The following is a 27,766-nucleotide window of genomic DNA, read 5'->3' as shown; positions in this document are numbered from 1 at the left end:
CACCGATGGCTTAATTATAAAATCAATTATTTCTTTGATTATTCTGTTTGATAACACTGCTATAACTACTGAAAACTACTGAAAACCTTGTTTAATTGTTGTTCAGTTATTGTACATCAGAAAATTGTTTTATCAGATTATTATTATATAACTATTGATTTACAAGTAGGATTATTTCCATAACATCAATAGGTTTGTTTATGTTCATTTCTGTTGGTGCATTAATGAAATAGTCATTAAAATTGTTTGACAATAACAACAAATGTGCAATATGAGACCACGTTGGGAGTGTAAGGTCTAAATCTAATTGTTATTATTTTCTTTTGGATATTTCTGTGTGGTTTCTTTTTAACACGTTAGCTGCCATGGAGGTCAGATCTGACCGGCAGTAACTAGCCCTAAATGCCACGCTCATATTACTGCCCAACCCCGAAATTGCCAAGTTTCTAAAATTATTTTATTCATTAACTCGAATTGTTTTGTTAGTTAAAATTCATTTTCTGTCAAAACTGCATTGAAATCTCTTGAATATAATGCAATTTGAGCGTCGGCCATATCTGGCCGGCACAACATTTTTCGTTAAAAATAACACTGCCAGCCCAGATCTGGCCGGCACTATATTGCTCACTGTTGCGACTATTTTGTGCGCCGATGTTGGTATCAGTTAGGGCTGCCGTCTGCCACTGTCAGCGCTGTCAGCCACTGTCCTGCGCAGTAACCATAGCTCGTCCGTGCATTCCACTGCGTTCCCACCGCCATAGTGTATTGTATCTTCTAATAAACCTATTGTGCGTGCGTAATCTTTTCTTTTAACCTAGTTTGAACGAAACTAAACTTGTGTAAACGATTTCATTATGAGTAGTAGAGACGTAAATGAAGAACAAAATTCAAAGACTTTTGGACTGTCCAATGTCCAGTGAAACCAGACCCTCAACATGAAATTGAGGAAAACATAGGTTCAAGTGTTGACGACACGGATGAAGATCCGGACTTTTTGCAAGTGAATCGGATCATGACAGTAGTGATGATAAAGGCGAGGCTACAATGGAAATAGAGACAAATGATATGAACGGTGGCGATTCTGGTGAAAATGACGGAGAAGTGATGATGGATGAATGGGACTGAATTTTAAAGGTAGGCAACAAGAATTTCTTTTCACTTCTACTTCTGAGTACCATTTAAATATGGCCAATGATGCTAAACCTGTAGACTATTACTTAGCTTTCATTACTGACGACATTATACAAATGATGGTCGTAGAGACTAATAGAAATGCCAGTAAAGTATTGCGAGAAACGAGGTTGAACCGAAGTAGTAGACTTAATAAATAGGCTCCCACAGATGATGTAGAAATGTGGAAGTTTATTGGTATCCTCATATGGATGGGCTTGTCTAATCATCCCCGCATAACAGAGTACTGGTCTGGCAACATTTTGTATAAGAATACTGTTGCTTCTCAAGTTATGAGCCGAAACCGTTTCCAGCTAATGCTACGCTTTTGGCATTTTAACGATCATGCTGCTGAGGAACGTGATGGGCGTATCGCAAAGATTTTGCCCCTAATTTCTAAGATGAACGACATTTTTTTGAACAAGAAATCTGCTGGCCAAGATCTCGTAATAGACGAGAGCATGATTCCCTTTAGGGGCAGACTGTCATTTCGACAAGTACATACCCAACAAGGCCCACAAATATGGCCTAAAGATTTTCAAACTTTGTGACCAGCAAGGGTATACCTATTGTATAAAAGTTTACATGGGTAAAGGGACCATCCAGAATGAAAATAATGAATTAGTTTCAACCTCAGTGGTCATGGAACTCATGGAACATAACTTGGATAAGGGGACACATCTTATATGTAGATAATTACTACACATCAGTGCAACTTGCCAAAAATCTTTTAGCTAGAAGAACCCACCTTGTTGGTACTGTGAGAGCAAACAGGAAAGGTCTCCCTGCCGATGTTATGAAGGCACAAATAAAAAAAGGAGAAATGAAAGCCCTTGAAAATGAAGATGGTATTGTAGTTACCAAATGGAAGGACAAGAGAGAAGTGCGAATGTTGTCCACCAAACATGAAGTAGAGTACGTTCTCACAGGAAAAATAGACAAAAAAGGCAATGACATTTTTAAGCCATTAGTGATAGTTGAGTACAACAAGGGAAAGATGGGCATCGATGTGTCTGACCAACTCTCATCTTATAGCACTGGTGTTCGAAAGTCAAGAAGATGGTACCATAAAGCAGCAAGAAGAAATAGTTCTTGGAACCGCTGTTGTAAACTCTTGGCTGGCCTACACTAATGCTGTGAAAGCAAGACCTACAGCAGGCGGACATCAGAAAAAGCACTGCATGTCAATTACAACTTTTAAAAGAAAATCTGGCTGTTTCACTTATGGGTCTAGATAATAACACTATTACTTACCTGTAAAAGGTACAGGACACCATTATCTGACTATATCTCAAAACTTTACTGGAGAGGGAAAGGGTAGACACAGGGTCAGAAGGTACTGCAAAATGTGTTACAAAAAAGCTGTACAAGTAAGTGGACGTGATGTGGCCAAGAAACTGGGCAAAGTGAAACACATTTTGTGAGCAGTGTCCTGAGAAGCCATACTTATGTAAAGACTGTTTTCGTGAAGTTCACAAATAACATGTTTTATAACAAAGTGTCATGTAATTATTATCAATATTGCAAAATTTTTACAATTTTATTTTATTTCACAACTAAATATTTTACAAGGAAATGTACTTTATTGAAAAAAATGATAGTTAGGTTTAATATGTCTGATTTATGTAAAAATTAAACCAAACATTTGTAAATCATTGGCTGTACCTTTATTCAATCCTTGAACAATCACTCCATCACGTAAAATGTGTTTCTAACAAGAATTTAATTCATTTTGTAAGTATCAAAATGATCGATATTTACGTAATAAATACTGCCGGCCATTTCTGGCCGACACAATACCATGACAACAAGTCAATATTTTTGAGTATTAATTTTCCCGCGCTAAAGTAAGTAGACAACAACGGGAGTCGTTTTGTAGGTAAATAGCGATATTCAAGATCGCTAGAAGTTCAACAAATTGACTGTAGACCGCAGCACATAGTAAAAAAAATAACCTAACCTAACATAAACCCTGCTTTTTGATGTTGCCGGTCAGATATGGCCGACAGAAAGTCTTACCATTATATACGGTGCCGGCCAGATCTGACCTACATGGCATTTGAGAGAAGTTTTCAAAAATACCTTTGGCAGCTAACGTGTTAAAAAGAGATTAGTAAAAATGTTTAAATTATGTAACTTATTTGATTGTGACAGTTGCAACAAGCTGACTAACTCTAACAACATTAGGCAGTATTCGAAATGAGAAAATATCACCAAAAAGGATTAAATAAAGATAAAGTACAAAAATAGCCAAACACTTACAACAGCTGGAGCTTTGATCTCTGGTTTCTCTGGCTCCTGAGTGTCTGGAGTAGGCTTATGTTTGTCAGTCTCGCTTGTATCCTTTTCTGCCTCCCTCTTCACCCCCTCCACCTCATCTGCGACTGTAGAAAACATTCATCTCCATTGTCAACTGTTTTAATACAGTTTTGACAGTACTTATTGATTTGTAAGAAAAACCCTTCTGATAAAATTAAAGGGGGATTAAACATTGGGTAAAGAGATTAAACATTTTAAATTCAGAAACAACCAGTCCAAATATCAACTATCACTTCCCACTTACTAATAAAAGAAACTACTTCAGAAACTTTTAGACCTTTAGTCACTTTGATCAACTTTCAATGGTAATCAGACAATTCACAATAGTTAGCAATGTCCCTGATCAGGTGGGAAAACTTTGTATAAAAACAAGATCTAATGTTTTAATTGGCCTACTATACATATGATGCTGAAGCATCGATTTAACCAGTGCTTGTAAGCTACATTAATGCTAAGGTAGTTGTTTCCGTTTCCGTCAACACTTATTTTGTCCAAACAAAAAAATGAAAAACAGTTGTTCTGACTTGATATAACTTTATAATGTCTATTTGAGTAATTGTAATGTTCTCACCATTATAACCATGATTAATGATAAGTTCCATATTTCATACAAGTTATCCAATCTGCTCAAATATTTTGGTAACTACTGGAATTTTACATTTTGAAATCTTAAAATATACATGTCCTTTTAAGAAAGGGAGGTTATAATTATCTTTGAGATGTAATAGCATCTAAAAACCATCATTATTCATCAATTAAATGTATTTACAGTATATTTTATGAATGTGTAATAATCAATAAATAGAACTTACTTTTAACGTCCGAGTCACTCTTGAGGGATGTTGTGTCATCTTCGCCATTGTCCAGATCCAGGGGCAACTGGGAGGTGCGGTGGTCCTGTGAACAGAACACTTCATTGTTAAATACATGGTGATTGTTTAATGAGTAAACAATATAATAGGATTTCACCAGTAACCCTAACAGCTTGATATCCCTTAGTGAGTACGTAATAACATGCCTGTTTTAGGCACCAATAGTACAAGATGAAAAAAATACAAGTGACAAATTTTTAAAGGAGTATAGCACACTGGTTTCTTGTGAAACCTATGCTATGCCGTTTAAAATTTTTACCATCCAGTCGAAAATTGATTCAATGCGATTTCAATCCATGAAATTAAATGATGAGATTAGTTACCTAGTTTGAACTCAATCAAGAGACCAAATTGGAACTTATCGAGCTTTATTACACATATGAAATCTGATTACACAAAACTGGAATTTTGTCAGCAAGGACAAAATATATAAATAATTTAATTGTACTAGCAAAGTTATAATAAGGTATAAACCAGAAAGCCTAGCCGTTAAGAACTGGTATTGTATCCTGCACTAGCTGCACACCCATCTCCATGTACAGGACTGAAACTGGGTTTATTATATCTGAATGACTCACATTTCAAGTCATTCTGTAATTGGTGCAAAGATTTATTAATTAAAACACCAGTTTATTGAAATATTATTTGAATTATATTCTAAGATTTTTAATAGTGAATACAACATTTTGTAATCAATCTCCTTCAACATATAAGAAGACTAAAGTCAGATTCCAATAACATACATAGAGGAATGTGAGAGGTTACGAAAATGTATAAAATTACACAAACACTATTAATTAGCCTAAAGAGAAGAGACTCAATTTATCCTTACAAAACTTAATGTGTCAATTTGCAGTAACATTACTGATAGTTAATTATATCAAGTTAAAGTCAAATGTAGTGAGAACTATATATATATATATATATATATATATATATATATATATATATATATATATATATATATCTTCAATAAGAATAGAAAAAATAGAAGAAAAGAACATACAAATTCTCTATATTTCGCCTTAAGACATTTTCAAGAGATATAGGTAAATAAGTAAATATATCAACAAAAAATAATAAACAAAAGAAACATCATAATATGTTAATAAAACTAATTTTGAATTCCGTACAAAGAGTAAATAATTTTACTTAATACAAGGAATATAAAGTTATAAATTAAATTTATAGTTAAATGTGTAATGTTATAAATTTAAATTGTAAAGTGTAATATTTATACATACTGCTATCCATATCTTAAATTTAGACCATCCGGATGTTTAGTTTGTAGCACCCTCTGATGAGCTATTTCTAAATAATTCATTTTAAGTTTATGGTGGTTCTGAATTTTGTTAATACTTTTTAGAGAAAAGCATTCATCGAATTTTTTGTTATGCTCCATTGCATGGGCCGAAATAGGATTTGATTTAATTTTAAGGTTTGTATCGCTGCGATTTTTGTTCATTCTAATGTGCAATGGAGTTATGGTCTGACCAATGTAGTCTTTCGGACAGTCTTTACATGACAATTGGTAAATGACATTGCTGGATTCACAAGTCATTTTACCAATTATCGGATAATTTCTTTTTGTTGTGCTGCTACAGAAATGTTTTGAATTTATTATTAAATTACATGTTTTGCAGCGAGGCTTAAAACAGGGTTCACAGCCAAAAAGTTTGTTTAAATTTTGAGTTAGCTCATCAGAGGGTAGTTTTGGTCTTACTAATATGTTTTTCAACTTTTGAGGCTTTTCAAAGTTTATATATATATATATATATATATATATATATATATCTAGTTCTCACCACATTTGACTTTTTGATGATAGAGGAGTAAACTGTTGAAAATCCCTTCAAACCAGGATTATCACTTTTTATACACACCGAAAAGGTGTATATACATTTTAAATAGTTTAAACTTGACAACAAATAATCTATTATGGGCAAATTTATAGCATTAATTTAAAAAGATTGCATGCAATGTAAGGAAATTGCATTGAAAAGAAAGTTAAGAAGAATCTTTTGTTGGTAAACCTGTAAGAAAATTCCTACATGCATTAAAAACTGAAAGTCATATAGCCATGCTTATACAACACTTGAGAAAGGGTAAGTGAATGTGCTTCCTATTCTTTTTCAGGATTCTCTCTTAAAATGTACAATTTATGTAAAAAGAAGGCCAAACAAACATTCATATTTTTTAGGATAGATATTCAACTGTATGTAAAAATTAAAATTATCTATGGGTTTTGATCATAAGGATTTGTTCTAGAAAATAAGTTTCCAATATGTCAACTTATTTAACGGTGTTCTACTATTTTGTTGATTTTAAATTTATTATATTGTACTTTTGTTAAAAAGTTTTTTTACTTATAATTTCAGGTTAATTTAGATGAGATCAAGAATGTAAAATGCTGTTTCAAACCTTGATGGTACTATGTTGAGTTTCTTTTGAGTTTACTATCATATTATTAATCATCATGATAGTAATTACTAATAAATTATTAAGTATTACTTAATATAGATTACATTTAAACTTAATCTTTATTGTAATAATATAATTGAGATGGAATTGATAATTAATTTAATTATTTAAACTACAAAATTAACTAGCACAATACCAAAGCTTAGTTCCTATAATTTAAAACTGTGTTAATGCTTCTAAAATTTGACAAAACACATTGTTATTACTAACAAAGGAATTTTTTATATATTCTTTATATTTTCCGAGTGCTGTTTTACCTGACAATAAAGCACACAAACATATGATATGTGTAAATATTTAAAAAAATTTAAATGAACTAAAATTAAATCTTGAACAAAAGATCAAAGATAATATATAACAAAAGCATTTTACTTGTATTGGTGTCTGAAACTGAGCATTTGTTATTACACTGTACTTATAACATGTTCTAGAAGACAGTTACAAATGAATATGAAATTAATAAATATATGTTGATATATACTTACATAATATAATATTTAAGTATTATAATATAACCTTTTGAATGATCTCCCACAATATTGTATTGTGCTTTTATAAAAAAAGCTTTGCAATAGTGAAATATTGGCAAAAGATGTCTTGCAGCAATAAAGATGTCTGGTTGATGTTGCATAATAATTTTAGTGTGACATAATTTATTGTCACAACTTAAAATATAAAACTTTGTGCTAGATTATAAATAGATATCTTTTTAAATAAAATAAAGTTAGGTTTACCTGTCGTCATAAAAAAATACATAACTTATTTAGCAAACATGTCTTAAGATTAATTTAAAGTAAGTTCAGTTAATTTTAATTAAAGTTGTAAACAATTTTCCAAATCACTTTAATTTCTAATTTTCAGGATCAATTGAAAATAAGATTTTATTTCTGAATAAAGTTTAATCAATGCAAAATAAGTTAACGTATAAAGATTGTTAGTAAACAAAATTGTTATTTCTTTTTTTAACTGCTAAAACATACAATATAAAATGTCTGAGAGTTATGTTTGGATTTTTTTTACATATGAACTCTTGGCCTAAGAAACAAAAATAACCTGTTGGTAAACCTATTTTTTTTTTTTATTATTATTTTAGTTAAATGCTAAAAGAACTACCAATTTAAGCTAAGTATTTCTGGGATATCACATCTCAGAAAACTGAGCACTTTGGGATTTTTTGTTGATTGCCTGAAGGAAAAATAAATATTTTGTGATGAGTTTTTTTCAAACTGAAGGACAACAGTTTTAATTATTATTTCCCATACATTAGTTAAACTCACATTACACAATACTCAGGATATTATTATGCACATTGTGATTTTAAGGATTCTTATCCTTTTGATATTTCAGCAGAATTTCTAATAACAGTTTTGGGATACTTGATAAGAGCAGCTAAGTTGTGAATTTAAAATGAGTTGTTATATTTACATTTATCTCTTATCCAAAAAGAATGATTGAGTTGGTTGACTATTCAAATACTTTTAATATAAACAACTTATTAAAATAACACAATACAATACCGTACAATAAAATTAATTAACATCAAAAAACCCTTATTTGCAAACACACTTTCCTACATAAAAGTTTACATTCAGTAAAAATCAAGATACTAAAGCATCTAAAAACACTTTTACGTTTCTATAAACGATTAAAATTAGTTTTGGTGTAATAGGTTTTGCCTTACATTAAAAGATTATTTTAGAATATGGCATTATAAGCTGCCTATTTAAAAAGTTTTGGGTTATGGGATAAAGTGGACAAAAATTAATTTTATCAATTTCAGTAACAAGGTGTATTTGACAGATCCTAATTGCCGGGTAATATTTAAAAACTGCTCTACATATTTCAAATCTCTCAATAGGTCTCTTCCTATCTCTATTTTCTGGGAGGAGTAATTTTTAATATTATAAATACAACCCCAAAAATTGTTAATTAAAATTGTTAATTAAATTGTTAATTTCCAAGATTTAAGGAAAACCAAAAAATCTTATAACCATTCTGCAACAAATTTACTTTTACAATATAAAAATAATGTCTCATGGATTGGAAAAAAATTGGTGTATGCATTTTTATTATTGTAGAGTTTAAATCATTATTGTTTTATCTAAATTATTATTTATTTTGTTCCAAATATTCAATACTACATTTTCAATGTATATTTCAAAATAACTATCACATCATAGTGAATCAATAAGAAAACATTTTTAACAACCTTACCTACCATATATGGTATTCTATTGAATCTAGATAATAACAGAAGTCACAAATGAAGAAACCTGGAAAGATCCGTACCTCACAGGGCGTCATGCAGGTATTGGGTTCCGGTAAGTCGCATGCACAGTGACACACGTAACAATTAACACACGTGCACATGCCGCTCCATCGATTACACAGCTTAATATACAAACTTACAACACATTGTGGTTACATTATTTCAACACCATATTTACATATGTAAAAAAACTTTGTGAGATGTCAACATTGATGAAAATAGTGTGAGAGGTGTATATACATTTATAAAACTAAGTGAAAAACGTATTTCAAAAAAGGAAAGTAGGTGACTGGCTATGTGAATAGATCTGATCAAAGCAAAGAAGCTGAAGTATCCTTCTAATAAAGTATTTTGATTTTATGCTGTTTCAGAACAAACAAATCAAAACTGTCTTTGATTGTCTTTGTCTTGTTTGTTCTAAGCCAAAGTTGCCTGTATCAAAACCCCACATAGAAACTAGATTCAATCCTACTTGCAAGAGACTCTTAAAAAGTATTAAAATGAATGATTCAGTTTGATACGTAAATATTTGACTCAATCAAAATTTGTTATTTCCAACCAGATAATAATTTTAGTCTTCAAACTTTTTAACAAGAAAAATATTGGCTACTAAAGAAAAATTACTTATTAATTTTGCATCCAATATTTTGGAAATTATAAAGATATCAACACATGAAAAAATGTTCATGAAATTCCCTGAAGCAAACCCACAGATGAGTCCTGCAGGACACTATACATACAAACATTTACTATGGGACCTATGGAGTAATAGTCTATATAATGATTTACAATAGCCATTATCCAGAACAGAATAAATTTTATGCTAAATAATTTGCTTTTTAAATGAGTGCAAGTTTTGGGGTTTGCTTTTCTCCAGTAGCAAAAGGGTTTCTTAGTTTAACAAATATTTCTTCTTTCCCATTTTTCTTTAATGCAAATTATATAAACACAAATGTTTCTCCCATATTGAAGAAACATATAACTTTTTCATTCTAATTTTCAACATGAAATATTTATTAGATAGCATTTTCCAAATAGTGCTACACATAATCAATGTTGTCTTAAACACTGAAAAAATACTGTGACTTGATTAATCAAAAAGTGGTTTACTTTAATTAATTTGCATTTTATATATATATATATATATATATATATATATATATATAAAATGGTAACAAGATGTAATGTATTTTTACAAATAATTAAAGAAGCATAGTTATAATATTTATGCAGTTACTATAATATTTATAATAATAACTACTTAATACCAATAAGGGTGAAATAACTAGGAAATTTTTCTGTAACTTTTGTTGGTAAACAGAAAGTACTGCTAAGAAATTCATAGGTTCTCAAGTTTGACAGATTGTTTCAAAGTTTTTTCATAACTTATAGATTATTTTAAAATGTCTTGCAATACTAGCTTTCACAGTTTAGTTTACATATCCCTTTTGAGGGTAAATTATCAAAAAATCAAAAGAAAAACATGTAGGTAACCGACTTTGAAATATTCCTAGTATCACTTTAGTCAATCTGCAACATTAAAATAAGCAGACAAGAACAGAATATTTACTGACCCTGTTGAAGTTTCATATGAATGAAAACAGTGTCCCTTTCTTTACAACAACATGTGTCCTCAATCTCCATTGAGTTCTCAACCTTTAAAAAATACAAAATTGCTCTGATCACTTTGGTGAGTGATATTTTTAAAAATATTACAATGAAACTACAATTTAGATTGGGACATGATAAGTTGTTTGATAAGTTTGAAAATGTTTTTGCTGGCATGTTTTGTCTGTAATGTTTTAAATTTTTATTTTTAATAATACATACAAATTGTACATAAAATCAGAGTTTTTTATTTTTGAAAATAACCTCCTCATAGAAAACAAAAACAAAATTAACTTGAAATTAAACATATTTTTGCAGATCAAAAGTTCTTGAATTTTGATGGTTTAAATTAAATAAAAAAATATGTGCAAAGATCCTTCATAAAAATCACAATCCCAATTCCATTAAATATAATCGATGTAAGTAATGATAAATACTGTAATTATTTTGTGTAATATATCATTAGTAATAAACAGTGATTTATTTTTCTGTCATTTTAAGAACGAGAAGAAACCTACAGTGATAGCCAATAGAAAAAAGAAACATTCAGAAGATGTACGCGGAAATAATACTGTTAAAGATTATACTATGAGAGCTATCCAAAAAGTAGATTATGTTTTACTCTGCAGCTGCTAGGGGCGGGTCTAACACGGCCATTTTTATGTCAGGGCGTTTCTCCATTCAATGGCATATCACCAACTCTGTGAAGGTTATGGGAACAATGTGATTACTGAAGGTGTAGTGCATCAGTGATACATTAGGTTTAAAAATGGCCGAACTAATGTCCATGATGAAAAACAAAGTGGACGGCCAAGCATTGTGATCGATGAAACTGTCTCTAAAGTCGATGAGAAGATTAAAGAAGACCACCAATTCACAATAACAGAACTCTTGACTTAATTTTCCTCAAATTTCAAGCAGCTTGTTACAAGGAATTGTTACGTAGAAGTTAGGTTACCATAAGTTTTGTGCAAGATCGGCACCAAAACTCTTTAACAGAACCCATAAAAATCAGCATATGGCTACCTTATTGACACTTTAGGACACTTACAAAAAGATGGTGACTCACTTCTTGATCGAATCACCAAAGGAGATGAGACTTTGGGTAAAACATGTGAATTGCAAAACCAAAAAACACTGCACTATGCAGTGAGCGTACACACACTCCCCAAAAAACCAAGGAAGTGTATGCAAACATTGTTGAAATGGAAGATTATGGCAAATGGTTTTTGAGACATTGAAAGGAGTTCTCTTTCTGCTTTCTTAGAGCGTAAAACAACCATAAATTCTGCAAGACATTGTGAAACTTTGCGACAGTTAAGAAGATCAGTACAAAACACGTACAGAGGAAAGTTGAGTTCGAAATATTTTTGCACAACAACGCCTGACCACACACAGCAAATGGGACTCGAGAAGTCCTGGATGCTTTGAAATAAGAGGTGTTTCCACATCCGCCTTACAGTCCACCTTCCACCTAGCGACTACCACCTGTTTCCAGTAATGAAGACCTGGCTTGCGATGCAGCGCTTTGATAACAACGTGAAACTGTGGGAGCGTGTGACTACCTGGTTGAAATGTCAAGCAGCAGAATGTCAAAACTAGTTTAACACTATGATAAGTGCCTAAATTGGTATGGTAACTATGTTGAAAAATAGTATTTTAGTATCACTTTCAAGTGTATATAAAACAATTTTTTCCTTGGACTTTGTTTTTTGATTATATTAAAATGTAATCTACTATCTGGGTAGCCTTCATATATAAAGTTACTCTCAAAAATTATATTTTTGGAAAATGGACATTAGAATCTATCAGCTTACAAAAATTACAACACAGAAATGTTATTAAAATCTTTAGTGATATATTGGTTTATGTAATACTAAAAATAAAACCAAACCAATAAAATGGGAGTTTATAACTATCTAAAGTGAAAGATGTTCACTTTATCTTTTCCACTACAATGCTTGTTTTACTGAATGAAAAAGACCAGTAATGGTTGTGTTAAAGTACAGAGAAAATTAAACAATTAAAACCTATTTTAAAACAATAGTACTTGTGATCCTTGACCAGTTACTACAGATATTTTGTAACCCTTTCAAGAAAGAGAAAAGAATGGAACAGGGACATTACACATCTACAAGTAAGTTGAAAGTTGTAAGGTTTTTAAAAACAATTTAATTGGCTTATTAATATTTAACAACAGACACAACAAACAAAACATCCACCAACACACCACGATGTTACCGTAACTGTATGCATGACAACATTTGTTTTGTGATTGTAACATCCAAACAGTTTGATGACGAATGGGGATTTAGATCAGTTTCTAACTTACCAACTCTTTGGTACTGTTCCTTGTGTTTTTTCTTATTCCTAGCTCGCTACGTAAGCATGGAATAAAATCAAGTGTAAATCTACATCCAAATCATAAATAAGTCATATTTAATAAAAACTTTAAAACTTTAGAAATGCTCAGTAACAAATTTGTGACTTGGTTTAACAGAACAGATTATTAAATTTTATATTTAAATAAATGTTTACTTTTGCCTTATCACCACAATTTAAAAACATTTTCATAAAAATCTTTTGTTTGTTACCTTTAAAAAAGTCAATTCAATTCAAATTAATTTCTTAAAATTAAAATATCTTATCAGTGTCCAGATCTACTGGAGACTGGACATTGAATTGCACATTTTTCTGTAACTAACGCGAAGATGTTTCTATTACTAAAGTGACATTTTAAGTAGAAGCTTCCAAGACTATACATAACCAAATGGCACAGATTCAAAAGAAGTCTTCATATTAAAAAATTGGTCACAGTGAGCTTGAGTATTTTATTCAAAATTAAAACATCATTTGATGATTTGAAGTTAAATGATGATGGGAAACTTCATTATACAAGTGTAAAAGTTCAATAACTTTAATATGCCAACAAGGTACGAGCTGCCATTGCATAGAATGAACACTCCTGTTAAACATGTAGGTCTCTGAGAGACAAGAATGGCAGCTGGGACATGGGAGAGGACTCCACACATTACATAGACATTTAATACTAAAATTCGCAACTCAAGTTAATACAAAAAAATTCTAAAATTTTTATTATTTTCCTCAGGAATTCTCAATTAAACACCTCTCAATTATGACAAAAAAATTTTAAAGAGGAGTGAAAAACTATCTTTCAAGTTTGAGAAAACATATAATATGTCCAGTTTTTTAATATCTTCAAACATTTCACATAAGTAATTTAAATTCACTTGAGTCAGCTACATATTATATACAAATTCATATGTTTATGTGCGCACAGAACCTAACTAAACATGATTTTGATTGTTAAGTCACAAAAACAGTTTAACATAAAGTTGTTAAAATATTCCTTTGCCCAATACCCACAATATCTTAATTTAATAAAAATTTAAATTGACAAAATTTCTGAAACTAATAAAACACCATAAGTTGTATTAGGCATAAAAAAGTACAACAAATTTTAAACAAAACATATCTAATCTTACATTATTATATAATTGTGTTTAACTAGGAAAATACCTATTAATGTATTCCATTACAATGACTTTAAAACATATTAAATATAGTTAAAGTTAACACGAAACATTTATGGTAAACCTATACAAATATGATTGAAAATTACACCATACTTACGCCAATTATACTTTCATATATATAGGACAATGTATACTATTAGACATTTAATGTGCGAGAAATTATTTATGTTAAATTGTATAGTAGCTGTTGTTTGATAAGAAAAAGAAGATTTGCTACATCACAATGGAACAATCAGCCATTTCACGGCAGTTATATACAAGATTGAACTGATGTATAAACAACTACTAACCTCCACTTCTTCATCCACCACTTCTTCTTCAACAACCTCAGCCTTGTACTCTAGCAGAAGGTCTCTTATTGGTTTCACTTCCAGTTCATTGCAGATAAACGAATGCTGAAATATTATAACACAAAATTATACATCATACACAATACTGACTACCCCCAGAATAACATGACTTTTGTTGTATAACAGGATTTAATTTTCACTAGAAAAAATATTATTCTTATAAAAATATTAATAAAATGTATTATTCATTTTCAAACATTAAGGTTAATAATTAGATATTTAAATATAAAACTCTAAATAAAGATAAGGCAAATACAATAATCACGCTTATATCTGTATTTGTTTGGAATGCAAATGTGAACCAATCATGAATAATTGTAAAGCATCAAAACAGGTTTATCATTTTATGTGTTTACTAAACAAAGTGCACTTCAACCATACCGATGGAACTTTAATTCATTCATTCAGTGGACATAGTCTAGAAAGTGTACTAATCAAAGTCCAGTAATTTAGCTAGTACATAGATAGCTACATCCATAGGATTTAGTTACCAATCATATTTTGTTACTGCATCCATTCATAGGCTACTTGTTAATAAATTATCCAGAGTGACTGTTTTCATCTTGATGAATAAGTACTTAACTCACATTTGTATGGACATACATTTAGAAACACTACATTGAGGAGGTATCACTACATTTAGTACCATTAATGCCCTTTCTGCATTTTTTTTATATTTCTGTATTCATACGATAAAAGATGGTAAGTTAGTTAAAAGTTTTTAAGGTACTAACTACCTCTTCACATCTTCACAATAGAGAATGATCTACAAGGAGTTTAGCAAACAATTTAACACACATATAGCTCAAGATGTACATAATTTTAAAGGGGTTGTTTGGCAGAGATGAATACACCAAATAGCACTTAAGAAGGTTAATCCAGTGCAAAATGGCAGATGTTCGAAGTTCTTACTGAATAATTGATGTTTACTAACCACATAAACATTTTATAGAGTAAATATTCGAATTGATTGTCCACCAGTTACGTGACAGTTGGAAAGACGTACATAAAAACTATTTCTTAAGTTCAGTATTCATTGACAAAGTTTAACTTTCACAACTTGAGCCAAGACAAGAATATTTAATCATCTAGAACAGGACCTACATTGTAAATGTTCCAACTTTAAACAAATATAATTTATTTATGAATGAACCATTTGAGGTTGGATTTGCGGCATTGTACTCTAATAATAAATACCTTTAATTTTATGTACTACTCGATATCCTCTCATTTAAGATTTCCTTTTGACTCTTTGCGGACCATCACTCCTGACATGACAAAAAAATGGCAGTTACTTAAAAAAAGTAAATTTATATGTTCAGGAATGATGTATCAAATTTTATCCCTTTACCTGTAATCATTCACGAATTATCAAGTACGACACCTTTATTACATACACGAACTTTATTGACACCCTATATCATATCTTAAACCAGCCTTTTGCATGCTGTTGTCATACATCATTGCCACCTGATTTAATAGCGAGTCCATTTTTGGGCATCTTTTAAAGCTGTTGCCCGTTTTAATGCTCATAATGTTTTATCCATACACTTCACAATTATGACAGTGAATCTCAACTGTTTTCTTACCTTTAGCACCAAGAAAACAAATAACAGCATGTACTTCACAGTCTGTGGGATTCTCAATTGACAGGGACATGAAAAATATTCATTAACAGGTGTAAAAATGATCAAGTTTTACCATAACTGCATCTGTGTCTTGTTAACAGTTTGAGGTAGACAGTGTGCAAGCACAGGACACCAACTGCAGCGCTGCAGAGTGGGAATTTCAAAACAATACTTACTTAAAAAATATGCCTGGTATTCATAACTATTGTATTAAATTAAGACAAATGTACATAATTATCAAGTCATCACAAAATTCTTCAAGTAATTGGTCCTTTCTGTCAATTCAATTCTCTGAATATGTTTGACCCTTTTACCAAATTTAATCTACTTCACACTAGACCTGCTGATAAGGTCTTGGAGACCTGAGATAACGAGTTCATGTATTTGCTAAACGAATCTTGGGAGTCTGACCATAACCATGCATGCTTTAAGACTGTTATTTTGTCTGTCGTCTGCTGCAATATGCTTAAATTTCAGCCCAAAGTTGTACTACTGTTAATAAGAGATTTTAAATTTTCATTGAGATTTATAATTTATTGTAAAGAATAAAAACATCTTAAAATCAAATTTTCTATCACAATTATCACATTTTAACAAGATAGCTGGATACATCAAGATTAAATCTTTGAGCCACACAGCTATTTTCCTATGTTGCCCACTTATATTGCTAACCTGATTTTTGTATATTTGGAAGCTTTTTGAACAAAATTCTTTTGTTCAATAAATAACCACAAGACAGGTTTTCATCTTTTTTTTTGTTTTTTTTTTCAGGAATAATCTTAAGAGTGTAATATGTGTTTCTTCTAGTAAAAATAATAAAGAATATTTTTTTAACTGTTAGTAAGAATTTGTTTTGACATTCTTATAAACTTTTAACTAACTAACCAACTAACTTAACTTGTTTTAACTTTTAATTATCCATATGTATTTTTTTTTTAGTTTTTAGCTATACCATGTGAAAGACCATGAAATTTCAAACAAAATCATTCATGTATATTGCATGATGTTTTTCAGAATAAAAAGAAACATGAAAAACAATTTTTGAAAAACACTACCGCTTGATCAACAGCCCCACTCAGCCTACTACTGGGATATGTTGAGTTAATACTCTTGTCTAAAGCCTGTAAGAGACTGTTTTCATTGTCTGCAAAGTATTGTTTACTCATTGTTATAAAGAAAAGACAAGATAAAGCACAAATTAAAACAGTACTTACATAATAAACTAATTTCAACTATGGATTGTCTAACTCTTATGCACTTGGCAGCAATACAAGGGGGATCCCAGAGAGCTAGCAGAGTTCTGTTATAGCTTGCAACTTGATGGGAACTAATAGTTAGGGGAGCACAAAAGACCTCAGGTCACAGTGCAATTGGGCTTGCTAGCCATACCTCAAAAAAATCAATATTGATATTATTACAATAAATGTTATTGTACACTTCTTTATGATTTGTTTTTACATTAAAACACAATTACGGAATAAAGTTAACATTGCTTCTAGCCAAATGTGTAATTCACAATTCATCGGCTGGTAGATCATCATAGCATTATAGTTACTAATCATTCCCAAGACCTACAAGGGATAAAACAAAGTAAAACTGATACTAATCAATACAATCATATCAAATGGAGCTATATGGCTACTCGGATATTTGGAATAAGTACCATATTAAATATCACCTAAATATTGTTAAGCTGATTGATGCCAGCAATTAACAAGCTTTTTACTGCGTTGGATATGGCGACACCGCGATAATCAAAGGGTAAAGTTAACAACATTTTTTCCATTGTTAATTTTATTATAATTTAAAATAATTTTCAGAATTCTATATATGCTTTGAGTAGTCTATTTGGCTCCAATTCTAGACATAAATTGCTACTATGTTGAATAAAATATTTGAGTTTGATTACATACCTTTAGCAGATCATCCGCGTTCGGCCTTTGCGTAGGATCTTTCACCAGAGCTTTTGCAATGAAATCATTAAAATCCTTTGACCATTTTGAAGGTTGATCTAGTTTTGGAGGATCAGATTTTTGAATCTTTAGAAGTACTCTCATTGGGGTCATTTCATGGTTTGGGGGATCCATCTGTGCAAATTCTATTAGTGTAATTCCTAATGACCATATGTCAACCTGTAACATAAAAAAACATAATTATTGCTCATGAATATGAATATGAATATATGAACAATATGAATTTGAATAAACATTATAAATAATAATATTTTTAGTGTAATAAATAACTAGCTTTTACTCACGAACTATCAAATATTCAACATAAAATCTATAAACTAAACAAAGCCATGTCACAACCAACATACCTTGAAGTCATAGGGATTATCTCTGAAGGTCTCACACAAAACAACTTCTGGAGCCATCCAATATGGTGTCCCGATAAACGTATCATGTTTTTGAAGCGTTGATTTATTTTTCGCAGAAACTCCAAAATCAGCTACAAAAAATTTTAAAATGCATTATTACAATAAATTTTGCCCAAAACAAACTAAAGTTTAAAATATAAGTGTTGTGACTGTCTTCCTCTAAAGAGAAAAGAATGTTAGCTGCTTACAACTTGCTCATTATTATGGCATATAACAAGATTCCAAAACAATAACTGATATAACATCTCATAACTTCTGTATTCAGTGAGAAGAGTAATTCTCTGTATAGATGTAAAAACTACTTATAGGAAGAATCCAAATGTAACACCATAATTGAAACTGACATACCCAGCTTGACTCCTCCTGCCATGGTGAGCAGGACATTGCCCGCCTTAAGATCGCGATGGATGACGCGGCTGCGGTGGAGGAAGCTAAGACCTAAACACATCTGCTGGCATACAAATGCTATCTGAGGCTCCGTGAGTGGTTTGTCGAGCTCAGCCATGATTGAGTCCAGTGCCCCACCATCACAGTACTCTATCAGCATCTGTTAACAAAAAATATTAATCAGATATGTTATGTATTATACCGAACTTGCTAGGGTGGATAGATGTTTTGATCTGGTTATATTGGTGACCGTTAACTTACAATTTCAAGACCATGCACAGAATAATGTCAGCAGTGCTTACAACATGTTAGGCCTCATTACATGTACAACAGATTATTCAATGATCCTAACATGTTTTCAGGTTGTTTAAAGCTTTAGTTTGATCAAAACTAGAGCTGTATAGTGTCTTTAGTTCCTTATACAATTTGCATTCAACTTGTATAAAATGTACTTGTACCAAAACTATTTTTGAGAATGATATATAGTAAAAGTCCAATTAGCCCAGCTAAATGGGACCAGGACAATGTCCAAGAAGGAAAAACTCAGATATATGAAAATTGTAATAAAATACTTTAATTTACAGAAAACTTATGTAACCTTTGTGACATTCAAGATACTTCAAACAGAATCTCTCTAAGGGTGGCAAAGTGCTCAAAGGCACGAAATAAACCCATTTTTTGTGTGGTCTTTATGAAGAAGAGGAACACCCTTCCAATCTGGTGAAGGCAAGCATGCCTGCACTTCCTATCCGAACAAAACTCTAGTGTTAAAACCTAGCTTTTTGTCCTCTCTAATCGTAAAATTTGGATTTGATTGGTCAGATTTGAGGTGTATTACCATTGCTAATGAGCTGTTGAACTCTGTCCGTTATGACCCAAATTTGCTCCAGAGGGTCATAACTGGTGACGAATCATGGGTTTATGTTTATGAAGTAGAAATTAAAGCTCAATCATCCCAATGGAAGCTGCCGCATGTTTGAAAACAAAAAAAAAGCGCACCAAGTTCGGTTGAATGTGATAGGTTTGCTTAGTTTTGTTCCGATTGCAGGGGTGTGGTGCATCATGAGTTCTTGACACAGGGCAGAACTGCCAATAAGGAATATTATCTGCAAGTTATGCGCAATTTGCACGAAGCAATTCACCAGAAATGCTCGGATTTGTGAAAGAACAAAAATTGGCTTTTGTACCACAATAACACCCCTGCTCATATATCATTACTTGCACATGAGTTTTTGGCCAAAACAAACACACTAATGATGCCGCAGCCACTGTATTATTCCCCAGATCTGGCCCCCTGTGACTTTTTCTTCTCAAAACTGAAGAGGCCCATGCAAGGACGAAGCTACTTTAAGATTGACGAGATAAAGACTATATCCAAGAAGGAGCTGAACGAGATCACAAAAAAAGACTTTTTGAAGTACTTCGAGGATTAGAAGAAGTGTTGGCACAAATATCTAATGGGGGTTACTTTGAAGGGGAACAAACTGAGATTGATGAATAAATAATTTTCGGAAAAAATAAAACAAAAAATTGCAATATTTTTTTGAACAGACCTTGCATACAAATACGGTTTTAATACCATCTTTGTATGGAGATGTAATTGTGTTAATTTGACTGTGAAGTAATTGTAAAAAAAGTTCTGCTCAAATTCAATCAATTGTAATTATGTCTTGTAAATGCACTACAACAAAATGTTTTTCTGTTTTATACAGTCTTGATTCTGGTAGAGAAACAGATTGTATTTTTAACACTTTAAATGCCATATTTTATTTACTGCATATTAAAATTATATCGAAACATGTAGTGTGATATAAAAACAGTAAATTTGAATTAACTCAGTTCCACAAGTGAAATTCAACAAATTTACTGTGGAACACAATTAGGATGACATTAGATTTAGAACCTAGAAAGATGTACACTTTATTTGTTAAAAAACAGACTTTTGTGTATATCTTCAATATCTAAACTTTTGGTGATCAGCTATTTATACCATATCAAATTGTCTAAAAAATGGCTATATATTATTAACAGTTGTCAATATGATAAAGACTATCCAACATTTTTATCTACATAATCACCAAAATGACACTGCCAATGAGGTCACATGTGAATCTTACTTTGATACTTCAGACCAAGATTATGGTCTATAAAGATTGAATGAATGTAATTTTAAACCTTTATGTGGATTGGTGGGGGAGAGAAATAATGTTAATACTGTTTATAGACTTATAAATTCAATATTATTATGAGAAAAGTGCCCAATAGGTATTTCTGTATAAATGTTGAATAATTTTGCATTATTGAAACCTTATCACAACCTTAACAAGATGTGAAATATGTAATGTGTTGCAAACTGAAAAATACTCTGACTAGTACACATTTTAAATACATTTGTACAAAACGTGTTGTTTCCATAAAATGAAAAGCACGTTTAAAATAAAGTTTTGCAACAACAAAATAGTTTATAGTAAAAAAAGTGTAATACTAACATTTGTGTTAAGAAATAAATTATTATGAAACTTTATTCATGATCATTTCTGTAAACAATATGATAAACTGTTATTTTTCCAACTTAGTACTTAGTTTACTTTAAAACCAAACAACCAATTATTAAAAAAATCTGTGTAGTAGAAATTGTGTTGATTTTAACCCAGGAGTTTTGACCACACATCTGAAAAATGTAATTTAAGTTTTCTCTGTACATGAATATTTTTTATCTTTAAAAGATTAATGAGTATCTTAATATTATAATTTGAATTTATTTAAATATTATTAAGTATTGAACATATTTTATTCTATATTTGGTATTTAATGAAAAATGCAAATGAAATAAAAATCAAAATGTCTTTAATACAGGCGAAGTTAGGACTATAAAGTACTCCCTACCAGTTAATCTCATAAACAATTAAACTAACATATAAATTTATAACTAAACGTAAATCCATTTATTTAAATTATATATTAAATGACATTTACTACTATTCTACGTAAAGTATGCTATTTAAATGATTATTGCTGTACAATTAATTAATATAATTTAGTATAATTCTGTAATTGAAATACAAATAATAGTAAGATATTAGAGGATGAGTTCACAATGATTAATCACTTCATAAAGAGTTTATTTTGATGATTTTGGTTTGTACTGAAAGCTGGAAATAGTATAAAGGTAACCAACAGCGGCACAAAGGTTCGAAACAATAGACATGAGAACCAACAATGCTGATTGCAATTCACACTGACACATTTATCTGCACAGGTGTTGTGTATGCCTCTTATCAACCATTATCACTTGACTACTATGGGACCATAACATTGCAATTCTACAAACCAGTGATAAACCATACTGTCATCTCGCATGACGTAATTTTCTCTAATAGGACTGATATCAGACAATCAGTACGTTCTTGGTCAGTATTTTACTGTAAGAACAGTGATAATGGGCATTGTAAAATTTTACTGAACAGCAGTATTAACTGACTACCTCATCCTAAATCAGTTACTAATACTGATGAATCAATTAAATAATTTTAGATAGTAAGGTAACCTTGGAAAACCATACAAGTCATTTATGTAGTAGCTAATAAAAATATTAAAGACCTGTACAACTATTAACCTAGTTATAAATGCCTATTACACTTTTTTTCATATCCACTTGTACAGCGTGTACTCCTCTGGTACTACAAAAATCTTTTTGTTGTAAAAGAAAGTTTTAAAAACCATTGTAGGAATTACCTAGTCTGTAAAAATTACTTTCTTAGTACTTAACAGGTATTAACACTCAACTATCCGATCACGATCGTCAGATGCTTGAAATACTAACTATTACAACTGCAGTAAATAATTCTTCTAACACACTATTGGAGTATAAAAGGAAATTTACAGACTCTAATGTGGAACAGTTTATCAAAACTTTGCAAGCTGAATCATGGCTGATCTTTATTTGTTACCAGTTGAAGTAAAATATGATTCTTTCCATAACATTTTTATGCACAATTTCAATTCTTGTTTTCCTAAAATTCTGTCAAGGCAACATGATCTAAAATGGATTTCAAATTAGCTCAAATCGGAAAAACAAAAAATAATTAAATTAAGCAGTATATCTAGAGAGTCTAACAGTAAAGCCATGTCAAAGGAAGTTAGAAAAAGAAACAGTTAAAGAAAAAAACTGGTTTCTTCAAAAAAGCAGTTATAAAACAAAGATTAATAATTCAAATAATTTAAACAGAACCTCTTGGCAATTAATAAATTCGGAAGTAGGGACAAACCAAACAAGAATTCTAAAAGTTGATGGTACAGTGTGCTCAGATCCTTCATAGGTTTGTAAGATATTTAATGATTATTTTTCTAATGTAATTAACAATACTGTGATACCAAACTTGGAAACATCTTGATATGTAGTGGGGGAGAGTTCAGAGGCTGGTACACTTCCTAGTACACCTAGCTTTAAATTTGGCTTTGTTGATGAGAAGGAGGTCGAGAAAATCATAAACAAGTTGAAAATTCATTTACTTCTGGATACGATGGTATTCCTGTGGTGCTCTTGAAAAAAGCTAAACTAGTCTTACTGAAACCAATTACTCATTTACTAAATGCTTCATTAATGTCTGGAATTTTTCTACACAAACTTAAAATTACAAAACTGAAACCTTTATACAAAAAAGGAGATAAGCAGTCAACATCAAATTATAGACCAATTGCTTGTTAGCTTCCATCTAAAAAATATACCGTACTTGTACACTTCCTTGAAAAAAAAACCACTTATTTGAAACTTTTCAACATGGGAGGTCTGTTTTAACAGCAGCCTCGGATTTTGTTGAATCAATTATTGACAGTCTAGTTAGAAAATCTAAAGTAGTTGGTTAGTTTATGGATGTGAATAAGGCATTTGACTAGATATCTCATGAATTATTATTATTATTATTATTGAGTAATTTGGGAATACAAAATAATGAACTGAACTGGATAAGGTCATAACTTTGCAATAGAAAACAATTTGTGGAAATTCTTCAAATTAAAAACAATTACAAAATTTAATACCAATCCTCAATGGAAGAAGTAAAGTATGGAATACCTCAGGGATCTATCTTGGGTCCTTTATTGTTAATTTGCTAACTAAAAGATATCCCTCAACTCAGTGAGGGTAGTAAATTATGTCTATATGCTGATGACACTAATTTGAAAATTACAGCCTCAACAATTAACAAACTAGAAACCAAAGCAAATTCGGACATAAATTTATGAAATTAATATTTTAATTCTAATAACTTACTTCTAAATGCAGACAAAACTAATGTAATTAATTTTCAAACTCAGCAAACTACAAACAAATTTTACTCTATAATCACAATTTGTAAAACAATAATTGAAAATAAGGATAGTATTACATTTTTGTGTTTAGAAATAGACAAAACTCTTAATTGGAAAAATGATGTATAAAAATACCTTTCCAACATTTCATCAGATTTATATGCATTAATTAGACTGAGAAACCTGTCCGAAAAAGAAACAGTAAAGGTTATTAAATAAACCTTATATTCATAGTGAATATATGAAAAATAAATTTTATTTTTCATATATTCACTCAATATCTTTTGGAATCTCACTTTACGGTGCTACTGCTGTAAATAATCTAAATTCTATTCTAAAAATGCAGAAGAAAGCCATTAGAATCATTTTTAATCTTCATAATAGAACATCTGTTAAGGAATATTTTAAAGAAGAAAATATGATGATTTATGGGATGTAGATTTTTGAAACTATTTTGTCAATTAAAAGCAAACTTCAGGAACTAGAATTGGTAGGAGATAATCACAACCATTTCACAAGAAATCGTAATAAGGTAGCAATAAGCCTCCATACCTTACAAATTGTTAAAAAGAAACTAAAGCATAATGGATCAAAATTTTACAATTTTTCTATTGAAATTAAGTCAAAGGCTACATTCAATAAATTTAAAATAAAACAAAACTGAACAAGTTTCTCATCAACAAGGCTATATACATTCCTTTAATGAATTCATGTGATGATTCTGGAGGTGGAGTACTCCATAGTTAATAGTTTTATGCCAAAAGCTGTTTTCCTTGTAACTGTTTTAATTTCAATTTTAATGTTAACTGTTTTCATTTTAACTGTTTTAATTGTAATATTTTAACAACTGTAATAATTGTATTTTAAACTTTTCTATTTCCTGTTGATATATCTTGTATTTTCTGTTATGTATTCTTGGTTTTTTTTTAATTTAGTAAGAACATGAATTAAATCCTGACACTATTCTTGTATATATGTGTATATGCCAAGTGAATAAAGCTGTTTTGAATTGAATTGAATTCTCTCAGTCCCTTGGAATTCCTGTACAATAATAGTAAATTACTCATAATTAAATATGTGAATAATTCAATTTTATTTTATTGGTCCATTGGGCTTTAAATTATCCAAGAGTATCAAGGAAAGTGTTAACAAATTATTTACCCAAAGCTTTCCATTGGTGAAAAATGCTTCATGGAGCTCCACTATGTTTTCGTGCTTACATTCGGAGAGAATATCAATCTCAATCATGAAATCAGAGAGGTCGTCTTCACCTTCGAGAGCACACATTTTAGCCGCTGCCAGTTGTCTTGTTGTTTTATGTTGTGCCTAAAATAAAATTACTTAGTGAGAACATTCATAAAACATAAACTGGCTAAAAATAACATGGAAACATTAAGTTTATTGTAATAGTTTTTTACGGATTTTTCAGGACTTACTCAAAAGTGGCTTTACTTTGCACATTTGAGCAAATGGACATTGAAATAATGAATATTCTTGAAACCAATGTATTAAATACAACATTTTTACTTGTTTTTAAAAATAAATTTTTAATTATTTACAAAAAATTCCCTCTCCAACCTACATTGTTGTATTCATCAGTATACAGAAATGGAAGTTAAAAATGACTGTTTATGGCTATGAAGAATTAAAAAAAAGTACTACAACACAGTGTAAAAAATATTATTTAACATTACTAAAATTTTGTATCAATGCAAATCTGGGACTTTTACTTAAGAGAAAAATAGATGTCCATGTTTCAAAATATGTAGATGAATTGAACTCATTTCATTTTAAAAATAGATGTAATAAATTATAAATTGTTATCTGTAATCACATGATAATCCATGTATAAATTCACAGTAGTGTTTATTCAATTGAGGTATGTATGAAACAAAACTATAAGCTTACCTTGTACACTTTACCAAATGCACCATCGCCAAGCTCTCCAATCATATCCCAGAATTCTTCAGGGTCACATTCCATTTTGATGTTGTTAAACACCTTTTTCTTTTTTGATTCATTGTTGCCTAAGTGAAGAACTTTCTTCAAATTGTTAAAAAACGACATTTTGTAACCTAGTTTACGACAATTACAAAATGCAAAACACTTGGTTTAATAATGATCTTAATTTCAATATTTAGCTCACAAGATTACTTAACAAAACTACATCACGAGATAATTAGTCTTTTATTGAATTTCACTAGTTAACAACAATCAGGTGACGTTACATGCATGATTGCATTACGTTCAGATACCAGATTTACATAAACTGTAAGTCATATTTCTTGATATGTTGTAACAGTCTTTCCTTTCCACTGAACCCATTACGTATCACATAATGTTAGAAATCTGAAACAAACAAAAAATCTGATTACAAATTACATGTTTCAATGATAATTTTGTTAAAACTTGTACGTTTAACATTTTAAGATATTGAAGATCTTTCTTTACAGCACAAATTGAATATCATGAATATATTAACATACATTTCATAATCTGCTACACTCTAGTGATAGAAATGTTGTGTTAAGAATTAAAAAACAATTTATAAATTTTAAAACTGCTTTACACGTTAAAAATTAATAATCCATTGAGAGAAAATTAATTTAATTAATACAGTTTTAATAAAAGAATCACACACAATTCTACACAGTAGAGTACAATGAATGCCCATTACAATAGTCTTACATAGAATGAAATGTATAAATAATGTGACAGGCACTATTAAATACTAAAACTCTGTTGTTTCATTAATATATTTTAAAAGTAAAAACATCAATTAATTATGCTGAATTATTACTTATCCTTTGGAGTTATACGAGGGGGTACCCAAAAAAAAACCGGAATTATTTTATAAAAATTATATATTATCAAATTTTTTACAATACGACCTTATCTCCTTCAAAATAATCTCCATTACAACTAATACACTTGTCCCAACGGTATTTCCATTGATCAAAAAATTTTTTGTAGTCATCTTTAGAAATGACTGCAAGCTCGAGCTTCGTTTTTTTCTTAACCTCTTCAACACTGTCAAATCGTTGACCTTTCAAGCCTCTTTTCATGTGTGGAAATAAAAAAAAGTCGCATGGAGCGAGGTCAGGCGAGTAAGGTGCGTGGGGCAGCGGAACCATGCCGTTTTTGGCTAAAAACTGCCTAACTGAGATGGCTGTGTGTGCCGGTGCGTTGTCGTGGTGGAAGAACCAGTCTCCAGTCTGCCACAAATCGGGTCTTTTCTGGCGAACACTGTTGCGCAATCTTCTTAAAATCTCCAAATAAAATGTTTGGTTGACAGTCTGACCTGGAGGAACAAACTCAGAATGAACAATGCCTTTAGCATCAAAAAAGCAAATCAACATGGTTTTGATGTTTGATTTGACTTGCCGACATTTTTTTGGACGAGGTGAAGATGGCGACTTCCATTGGCTTGACTGT

The 27,766-nt window shown here is 30.6% G+C and overlaps 1 protein-coding gene across 1 annotated transcript in view; it reads right to left on the bottom strand.

The window, feature by feature from the left end:
* LOC124352916 (serine/threonine-protein kinase 10-like) overlaps nt 1-27,766 on the bottom strand; it is an 88,481-nt gene that overhangs the window by 45,928 nt on the left and 14,787 nt on the right. Inside the window, 8 exon segments of the mRNA XM_046802644.1 lie at nt 3,433-3,554; nt 4,302-4,386; nt 14,567-14,671; nt 18,168-18,386; nt 18,575-18,705; nt 18,983-19,181; nt 25,493-25,657; nt 26,240-26,680. Of these exon segments, the coding sequence (XP_046658600.1) occupies nt 3,433-3,554; nt 4,302-4,386; nt 14,567-14,671; nt 18,168-18,386; nt 18,575-18,705; nt 18,983-19,181; nt 25,493-25,657; nt 26,240-26,398 (1,185 nt within the window). The 5' untranslated portion in view covers nt 26,399-26,680.

This window comes from Homalodisca vitripennis, chromosome 1, assembly GCF_021130785.1.
Source record: "Homalodisca vitripennis isolate AUS2020 chromosome 1, UT_GWSS_2.1, whole genome shotgun sequence".
Taxonomy (NCBI): Eukaryota; Metazoa; Arthropoda; class Insecta; order Hemiptera; family Cicadellidae; genus Homalodisca; species Homalodisca vitripennis.
The sequence above is the reverse complement of the archived record's forward strand: the minus strand, read 5'-3'. Positions and strand labels throughout refer to the sequence as shown.